The sequence below is a fragment of the Lynx rufus genome, unplaced genomic scaffold, assembly GCF_022079265.1.
Source record: "Lynx rufus isolate CCGP_SWC_20201006 ecotype Redwood Valley unplaced genomic scaffold, mLynRuf1.p SCAF_16, whole genome shotgun sequence".
In the NCBI taxonomy this organism is placed as follows: Eukaryota; Metazoa; Chordata; class Mammalia; order Carnivora; family Felidae; genus Lynx; species Lynx rufus.
Genome location: NW_025814830.1, coordinates 26956908 through 26967500, shown reverse-complemented (window position 1 = coordinate 26967500; position 10593 = coordinate 26956908). Strand labels below are relative to the sequence as shown.

The window sequence follows — 10593 nt, the reverse complement described above, 5'->3', positions numbered from 1 at the left end:
AGCAGGATTCGCACCATCAACACGAAGCCCAACGTGGGGCCCAAACCCACAAACCGCAAGATCACGACCTGAGCTGAAATCAAGAGTTGGGTGCTTAACTGACGGAGCCACCCAGGCGCCCCACTATTTCTTTTTTGACACACAAAAAAATAGTATTTCAAGTTGAGTACATAGCACAGCCTTATAAGAGTTTTGCAATAGTTTGTAATAAAGTAGATTAGAAGCTCAAAAGAAAAGGGCCTGCTTTCTTGGCTCTGCCATTCACAAAAGCAACTGGACCTTAGACAATTGTATAATATATGTTCATATATTAATAGATGTATATGAAGAATCACATAATGGGAGATCGCTAAAAAGTCATGAAACAAAGAGACAACCTAGAAACTACAATACCTCCTTTAAACAGGATAGGTCAAAAAAATTAATTTTTTGTTTGTAAATCACTCATTCCTAATCACTCAGCTGGACAGCTAAGGAAAAGTACTGGAAACCACTGTAATCGAAACTGAATCAGAAATGAAAAGATAACAGCTCTGAAATTATAATGGGATCAAAGGGAAAGTATGATTTTTTTCAATTTGAGTTCTTCGAAGGCAAAGGACCAGATCCTTCATTTTTGCAACCTCACTGCCCAGCATAATCTCATATACCTGGTGGACAACTAGTAAATTTTGAATAAAAGCATTAAAAATGCAACATTTCCAAAACACAGATGTTATATAAAATTCAGTATATACAACTTATACCTACATTTGACAAATAATAAGGGTGTTTTCTTTAAAGACTAAAGATATAGTTAAAACCTTATGACACATTAAAAGCTATATATACCTAACAAACAAAACCCTCCAAAAGTTAACTTATCTCTCAATTTGGAGACAACCAGTCATATTTGCATTTCATAACACAACACAGTAAATCTAAGTGTCTCACTATCGTATGGTATCACTTTCATTTCTGAGTTTAAACTACAAAAGGAATCTGATAACTAGTTAGCAAGCAAATTATGACTTCTCTACCACTGTTTTGTTTTTTGTTTTCGTATTTGAGAATGGAGGAAAATCTTGTCCAGATCAAAAATCCTATGAAATTCCATGAAATGGTCAATGTAAACTTGTATTGTTTTCAGGTACACAAACATATATTCACATAGGAAAAAATCTTGCTTTAAAGACTGTCCTTTCGTAATCTGTAAGGTATTACTTGCATCATAAATGTGCAAGGTATTATTTGCACAGTTGAGCATAGCAAATTACCAGATTTTATGTAACTGAAACTGCAGTCCAAACTTCCCAACTATGTGCTTACTATCCCTTTTCCTATATTACCCACACTACATTGTATTAAAATATTTCCTTAATTTAAAATAATTTCAGCCCAAATACCCAAATGAAGAAACCTGATCACCCACACTGATGTATTCCAAAACAACTGTGTATTCATGTTGTCATAATAGATATAAAGTTGGATGGCTCAGTAGCCCTATCACGTTGTTTTCAATTTCAGACATTAACAAGTAAATGACGGAGTAGTCCTAAGCTATCTGGAAGTGCACCTCATCAATAAAATTAAACACAACAAAATTTTGTTAGACCTACTTTGAAGTTTGGCTTGGATCTCATGCTCTTCACATACTGCACTAATCCACAAATTTCTCACCAACTGCTGCCTCTTCCCCACCCCTGGAATTCACTTCCTGTTCACCTTTCACCCTTAAGTATGCATGTTAGAGGTCAACAGCCTTAAAGCTACTGTTAACGACTGGAGTTTCTGTTACTCTGATTCTTGGCAGGCTGTGCAGAGCTCAACTCTTCTACAATACAGTACAGAGTTCAGTTATTAAGATCATATTTTAGAACTAGCTAATATTCCATGAATTTCTCCGTTCAAATAGAATATTTTAATCCTGAAGACATGACAGAAATGTCAAAGCCAAAAACTAGTCCACTTTAACTGGGGGAAAAAAAAAAGGAACTAAAAGGGAAATTCCTATACATAATTTCTATATTGTGTTCTGGCTTAGACAATAGGAATTCTGAAACTTCTTATAGGCAATATACCACACCAAATGCATAAAGATTTAAGCATACTGATCAACAGAAGGATGGTATAAGATTTTTAATCACTTCAAGGAGACGATCTAAAAACTTCTTAGTTTTTTCTCTTCCTTTTGTCCAGAGTATAAGTGGAGTGACAAGTTTTTTTTAATTGTACACACACACACACACACACACATATATATATATGTATATGTATATATATATATATATATATATATATATATATATATATATATATATATTTGTTGATTTTTTGACTTAGGGAAAGTTACCACTAGGAGAAAAAAAAACCTAGCAAAGAGCTTGGGATCCTCTGAGTTCAATTGAGTATAACAACATATAGCAAATCCCTTTAGTTTTACATAGGTTTTTTCCCATTCTTTTTAAACATAGTTTATTAGTTTTTTTTAAATTTTTTTTTTAATGTTTATTTATTTTTGAGACAGAGAGAGCATGAAGAGGGGAGGGTCAGAGGGAGAGAGGGAGACACAGAATCGAAAGCAGGCTCCAGGCTCTGAGCTGTCAGCACAGAGCCCGACATGGGGCTCGAACCCACGGACCGTGAGTTCATGACCTGAGCTGAAGTTGGACGCTTAACCGACTGAGCCACCCAGGCACCCCTATTAGTTTTTTTTTAATGTTTATTTTTGACAGAGACACAGAGAGAGAGACAGAGCATGAGCGGGGGAGGGGCAGAGAGAGAAGGAGACACAGAATCTGAAGCAGGCTCCAGGCTCTGAGCTGTCAGCACAGAGCCCGATGCAGAACTCGAACTCACAGACCCCAAGATCATGACCTGAGTCAGTTGGACGCTCAACCGACTGAGCCACCCAGGCACCCCCCTTCTTTTTTAAAAACAACTTTCCTTCTACACAAAATTAGCTATGTTTCTGCTTAAGAAATGTGTTCCAAGAGATTTTTACTTAAGTGGGGATCCTTACTTAAGTGTAAAGATAACCATTACATATTTGAACATACAAGACCTCCATATAAAACTCTTTCTCTCCATCTTTTCCTAACCAAGCATTCACCACCATCATCATCGCCCTCTGGGGGTGGGAGAGGTTGCCATATAATTAAAGATTTTCATGCTTAATAGAATACATTTTAACTATCTGGAAATTTACTCATGTTTAATAAGTTCCCTGACATTGTTGGATAGCAGAGAACCTGTCATATTTCTCTTTCTTATTTGTAATCACCACTCACGAGCTAAACAGGCAATATGAATGATATGTCCTGCAATGAAACCCAAAATTACAACTGCAGAGTCTTAAGAGTTGAAAAGAACCTACCAATTTAGTCCATCTTACACCCACTATAGGAATTCTTTCTGTGACACATCTGAGCCATTCTATTTACCTGCTTTCATTGAAAGGAACTTCAAACTTCTTCCTTAGTATCAAATGATAATCCACTTTTCTGTGACTTTCACTTAGCAGGCCTAATTCTGACCTCTAACGTTCTTTAAACACTTGAAGATAATGATCACATTTATCTTTAGAGCATTTGTTGTTACCTTCTTATTATACAGTTTTATTAAAAATGTCTCAACACTCTTGGAAGCAATAGCTATTTTGGTTTACTTCTCTTTGTTCTGGGAGTGTTTTTCCCTTTGGTAATGGATAAACTATTTGCCAACATGGCCAGAAAACATGAGATACATGCTCTTTTCCACTTAAAGATTCTAGGGGCGCCTGGGTGGCGCAGTCGGTTAAGCGTCCGACTTCAGCCAGGTCACGATCTCGCGGTCCGTGAGTTCGAGCCCCGCGTCAGGCTCTGGGCTGATGGCTCGGAGCCTGGAGCCTGTTTCCGATTCTGTGTCTCCCTCTCTCTCTGCCCCTCCCCAATTCATGCTCTGTCTCTGTCTGTCCCAAAAATAAATAAAAACGTTGAAAAAAAAAATTTTTTAAAAAGATTCTAAAGCAAGTTTCTGCCTCATCAGTAGGGTAGATTTTTGAAAGGGGGAGGGGATGAGTAGGGAAAAATCATTTAGTATATTATTGTTACATATTACAATGTACTAACATACTTTGAAGGAAAGTAAAAGTGGGTAAGACAATAATATAATGGACTTAAACTTGGTTTGAATCCAGTCTGGCCACTGGCTATCTCCACACTAGCTGTGTGTGTCACTTGGGGTATATACTATTTAATTTCTCTGTACTTCAGTTTCCTCCCACAGAAACTCAAGGAAATAACTGTATCCAAATAAAAGGAGTGTTGTGGGGGATCCATGTATTAATGTATGCTAAAGTATTCAGAATACTGCTTAACACAAAGTAGGTACATGTTAGTCATTATAATATTTGCTATTGCTACACATCTATTTTAAACTGAATTGTAATGGTAATATATGCAAGAAAAATATAAATATATTTTAATTAAACATGATTCAGATTTTTCCAGTGCTCAATAATAACCTTATTTTTTATGTGGTACTTTTAGCAATCTTGTAATGGTTAAACTATTCAGCCATTCAAAATCATTTTAAGAAAAACAGTTAATGACTTGAAAAATGTCTGCAACATAGTAACTGGAAGGTGAAAAGAGCCACTTGCCAAAAAGCATGAACTATAATGACCTCAACTTTATTTCTTAAAAATGCAAAAATATGTAGGTGAAGGACAGGGATGAGACAAACAACAGATCTCACTGGAAACTCATACAGCAAAATGTCAACAATGGCATCTTTGGTAGTGGTATTACAAGTAACATTAAAAAAAACTTTTTTTAATGTTTATTTATTTTGGGGGGAGAAAGAGAGAAAGTGTGTGTGTGTGTGTGTGTGTGTGTGTGTGTGTGTGGTGTGAGCAGGGGAGGGGCAGAGAGAGAGAGGGAGACACAGAATCTGAAGCAGGCTCCAGGCTCTGAGCTGTCAGCACAGAACCCGATGGGGCCTTGAACTCACAAACTGTGAGAACACGACTTGAGCCAAAGTCAGTCGGTTAACTGCCTGAGCCACCCAGGTGCCCCACAAGTAACTTATTTTTAACTTGTTTGTTTTCTATATGGTCCAATTTTTTTAAAAACCACATATTAAATTTTTTATCACAAAAAAATTCATTGTTTTAAAATGTGTCTGACATAGGCTATTCAAACAGGTGTTTCTCTACTTTGTTTAAAAACCTATAGGTAATGTAAGTTTCCCTATCCTTGGGAAGAAAATGAAAAATTCAAGGTACTAAATAAAGTAATAAATTCATCACAGTATGAAACCAACAAGGAATTATGTACATCCTAAAATTATATTTTTTGTTTTGAATGCTATTTCAGCTATCCACATATTTTACACGGCTATCAAACTTACATTAAATTGAATTTATAAACATTGAGAGATCACATAATGTTATTTCTACTTTACAAAGAAGACAAAAATGAAAGATTTTGTGTTACAAAATAGCAGAAGGTGTCTGTCATAAGAGAGCAATGAAAAGTTTATAGCATTTTTTTCTCGAAATTCCTATGCTCTAAAAATTACACAGGAAAATAAGCTAGTATTTTCTTTATGTTTAGTGAGTACTTACATTTAGGAACACTTGCTATAGCTTCTTACCCTTTTTCTTTTCTCATGGTAAAATTCTAGAGTCAATTATATAAGAAATGTTCTCAGCAATATTCACTGTTTTTAATGACTGACACAGACTTCAGAGTACTTACTTCAAGATATTTGAAATTATATCCACAACCGCCTGACCTCAGTTGGAACATAAGAAAAAGCAAGGCTTAGAAGTATTCTTTACATATCCAACACTCTCACTGAAGCTTTCTAGAATTCTGAATAGAGTGCCATTATGAATTTTCACACATTAGGTTAAAGAATATCTTGTTTTGGCTATAATAAGATGAATCTCATTTTTTTGATTTGGATAAGCCAAAAGTTATACCACATAAGAGATTATTTTTAATCTCTAATGTCTATATACATTCAACTATGCTAATTTAGTCTGAAATGAAATTACTGCAATTAAGAGAGACAGTTAAAAAAAATCTAAAAGAAAAAAATTTATTTCCAAAGAATCTGGGGAAAGACCATAATAACATAAAAAGAACTACTCATTAATACAGCAATTTTTCTATGTAGTAACCATAACCATCCAGAACATTCTGAAAATTACATAGCCAAAAAAACTTGTAATCTCCACCAAAATTTATTAAAATTACACATATTAAATCAAATTTCACGTATTTAGGATATGTGACCTATGATTCAGTACATATAAAACCTATATACAATTCATAAAACTCAGTCATAATCATCCTCCACCTTCTCTACCAAATCCATCCCTCGTCTTCACCCCCACAACCAACAACTCCCAAATATTATTAGCACTAAGAAATAATAGGAAACTTGAGAACAGCTTTTTGATAAGTCAACAAAATATTCCAAACCAACTGCCTTTTACCTGTTTTTGAACACCTAACATAAAGAATGAGATGTTAGCAAAACAAAAACTCTGGAACAAAAAGGTGAATGGATTTAAACAAAGCCTTATGAATGTATCAGTAGAGGAAGATGGTTTATGAAAGGATGGGTCTGAATGGGTCTGAAAAAAATTTCTCTGAGACAATACTATCAACATGCTAGCAAAAGGGACTACTTTAGTTACTTATAATTACCCTTTATTCATTCCAGATCTATAACTTCTTTTAAAGCCAACAGAAATGTTTAGAAATACATGAATTAAAAAAAAAAAATTGATGACAAGGCCCCTAGAAAAATAAAAGTAAACAGTAAATAAATTTTGGGCTTCATAACGACAAGTATACACTAGACAACATGACTAGTCCAACTAGTCAGAAATCTGCATATTAAGTGGACAGATGACCCTAGGTTCAAGCAGTAGAGGTTTTTCCCAGGGTCCTTCTAAAGAGGATGCTTGGTCCTCTTCCAGTAGAGGGAGCAAAATCATAATATTCTACTCAGGCTACAAAAGAGAAGGGAGGGTTTATGAGTGCCTTTTAAATATGTTAAAATCTATCTAAACATTTCAAAAAAATGTACTGAAAATACCACTTGAAACAAATAAAATCAAGCTAAGGGAAAAAAATAAAGATTTTATCTTCTTTAAACACTTGAAAGCTCTGAAAGGAATGAATAGTCCCTACATGTTTAATTTTAAGTACTGTGATATATTACATTGTCCACCAAATCTCACAGGTAACCAAGGAACTGAAGCATTTTAGAAATCCTGAATTTAACGTGATTTCAGACAAATGATAAAATATTACATTAAATACCTTTTTATTATAAAAGCAACATGGTAGCATGACAAAAACTATAGAAAACAAAGTATAATTGTACTACCCTGACTGAAAGAATCTATTTCAATATTTTTTTCATATGCATATGTTCATACTACTATGAGAAAAAGCATAATTATAAAAATGTTTATTAAGTGCTTACTACATACTAAGCATAGTTCTAAGTGCTTTTACATATTATAACTTTTTAAATCCTTACCAAAGCTCTACTATGTAGATCCTGTTATTATTCCACATTTGAAAGGTAAAGCAAATGAGGCACATAGAAATTCTATAATTAGCTAAAAGTCACACAGCTAGTATGTAACAGTAGCTAAGATTCTAACCCAGGTAGTTTGGTACCTGAGCCTGTACTCTTAACCACTTTACTGTGATCTTAATTTTGAATTATACTTTTCCCACATCATTAACATGGTATTCGGTATTAGTCTTCAAAGTCTTTTTAATGTTTGTGATAGTCCACCTAATATACTATGATAATAAACTATGATGCTTCCAACTGTCCTGTATAGATAGCAGAAGATAAATATCTTTGGATATATTACTTTTGCCACGTTTGGGGTATTGTAATAAAGTATTTTTATATTCAAATATACAACCTAGTTGTTTTCCAAAATACCTGTATCAGTTGACAAAGGTCTATAAGTTCCAATTTCACCATAAATTCACCAGCATTAAGCATTAACATTTTTTTCTAATACATAAAAATGAAACCACACTGCAAACTGAATTATTAAAGTTGTATATTATTCTGAATGTTTTATTAGCTCAACTTACCTTTTTATGAAATTTCAGCTCCTATGCTTTATCCAGTTATCAACTGAGGTCTTAAAAGTTTGCTTATAAATTTATATGAGCTCTTTATAAGAGTATTAACATGATAAACATTGCGATAAAACGTTCCCAGTCTACTGTTTTCCTTCTAATTATGGTTAAGTTTTCCTTTTTGATAATAAATTGTTTCATTAAAGGCAATTATAATTGAAAGCTACAAAAAGGTCTTAAAACCTGACTATTTTCTAAATATAGAAGTTAACATATTGCTCTGAGCACATCAATGAATAATTTCCAAATATAAGACCGTTAAAGCAACAAAACCTATGTCAAAATATGCATATTCACCTAATAGAATGACTGAGTTTGAGCAACCTTGGATAGGTCTCACATAAAATTAACTCAATGAGTAAAAGTCCATCCTACCCCAAATCATCAAAATAAAAGAGCTACAAACCTGTCGCTGTAAATATAGGCGATTTCTGTCATGTAAATGCTGATGATTCGAAAGTGATGAATGCCAACTGCGAGCTGGACTGTGCAACTGAGTTTGAGCCATCTCTGAAGGCCGAGTTACCAGATGTGAAGTAAACTGCCGTTCAAGGTCATGATCTAAAACATGACTTGAATGATCCTGTCCAAATGTTGCCTCATCAAACTGGGGAAGGAGACCCTCCTGCAGGAGGTCTTCTGGGTCAAGTCCCGTGAATGGCTCAGTTTGAGACTCTACTTGATGAAGTAAATTCTCTTCTAAAGATGAAAAGCCATTAGTTTCTACGTGATCATTGAAATGGCCCATTTGAGTTCCTGAGTCAACAGGATCTGGGAAGTTCATGTGCACAGGAGATAATTTTGAATTGCTATAATTACCCTGAGGATGTGATGAATGCAACATTTGGAAATTACTTGAATTCAACGATGTATTGGGATTTAGCATATGCTGAGTGGAGTCTTGCTTGATTCCCCTATGAGGTGAAAAGGAATTACTTCCAGTAAAATCTGATAAAGCCTGATTTGTATGATTAGGTGCAAGAACAGCAGAGGACTGCAGAAGACTGTTGGGTGAGACGTGATTACTGGAAAAGGAATAATGTGAAGAAAACTGCTGTGAATTACTGACAGAACAAGAAGTCATATTTGGAGAAGGTCCATTAAAATTCCCTTCTTGGTGATTGCTACACTTGAGGAAGTGTACTGAAGGATTTGATGTTTGAGAAAATTGCTGCATTGAAAGAGACTGTTGCGACGTAGATGCATTCGTAATTTGTGATGGGTGGCTAACACTGACTCTGTGTGGACCAGAAACATTAACATCCATAAAATTTTTAGACTGGCTAAGAGAATTTTGCCCTGGGTTAAGACTGTTTCTGTTTTGCTGTGAGCGTAGTGAAGTGCACTGTGTTTGTTGTTCACTGGCCTGAAATAAGGCAAAGTCATGGTGTACCACAAAGCTTTTATTTGGATGCATAGGGTGAGAATGTCCTTGTTGGTGGAAGGGAGACCCATTTTGATTTGAAATGCTGGTAGCTGTCTGATGGCCCCACATTGGACTGCCATCTGCTACATCTGGAAACAAACCATTGGGTTGGTTTGGGGGATGGATTGGAGAACAATTAAACTGAGAGTGTGGAGATAACACGTGTTCAGCTGGGCTACCAAAAGGCTGATTGACCTGGTGAAATTTCATTGAATCAAACTGATTTAACTGCTCATAATCAGTTATCTTCTGATGTGTTGGAGTACCTTGAACATGGTTGAGTGAGTCTATGTGCAAAGGTTCAAATTCTGCACCCAGGTTCAATTCATCGACTAGTGAAACAGGTCCTGGCTGTACAAATGCATCATCTGACAAACCTTCTAAGGTCTCACCAAAAAGATTGGCATCATCAAAAAAGTCCATCATTGGATCTGTCATCTTGAAAAATCCAGTGACGATCTGAGCTGTTCACTCCAAATGAAGTATATTCAGCTTCTCTGTAGTAGATACTATTGGATCATTTCCAAAGGTCATCAACTAATCCGAAACAGGTCAATGTTCATTATTGCTCTAGATAATGACATGTCATGAAGTGTCAGAATCCTAGGAAAATAAGAAAAAGCAATCAAAGTTTAATGATGAGTATTCATTAAAGTTCTACAAAGTTTATATATGATTTTAAAAACCTACAATCTCAGTGTACAGTATTTTTTATAGAACAATTCATTGCAAAAAGCTCATTAATATTCCTTACAAGGAAAAAAATGCTGGTGCATGGGACATGACTATATGTATTTAAAAGTAATAGTGCATATTACTTTCATTATGAAGTTCATATATTTTGATAGAATGTAAACTTGAGAATGGTATGTCAGACTTTCACTTAGACCATGAAATGGCCATCACTCCCTAGCAGCTTTGGCGTGCATAAAAAATGTATGTATTACACTTGAAAGTAATGTTAAGATAGCTGACATCAGACCTTCCCAGATTGGCCCAAATGAGATGAGTTAGCTA

General features: G+C 35.0%; 1 protein-coding gene across 4 annotated transcripts in view; it reads right to left on the bottom strand.

The window, feature by feature from the left end:
- Positions 1 to 10165, bottom strand: part of CHD9 (chromodomain helicase DNA binding protein 9) — a 156464-nt gene extending 146299 nt beyond the window's left edge. For all 4 annotated transcript variants that reach the window (XM_047078400.1, XM_047078402.1, XM_047078401.1 and 1 more), the window contains exon 1: positions 8557 to 10165. In XM_047078400.1, coding sequence (XP_046934356.1) covers positions 8557 to 10014 — 1458 coding nt within the window. In that variant the 5' untranslated portion in view covers positions 10015 to 10165. The remainder of the gene's footprint in view (positions 1 to 8556) is intronic.
- Between the last annotated feature and the right edge of the window lie 428 nt (positions 10166 to 10593).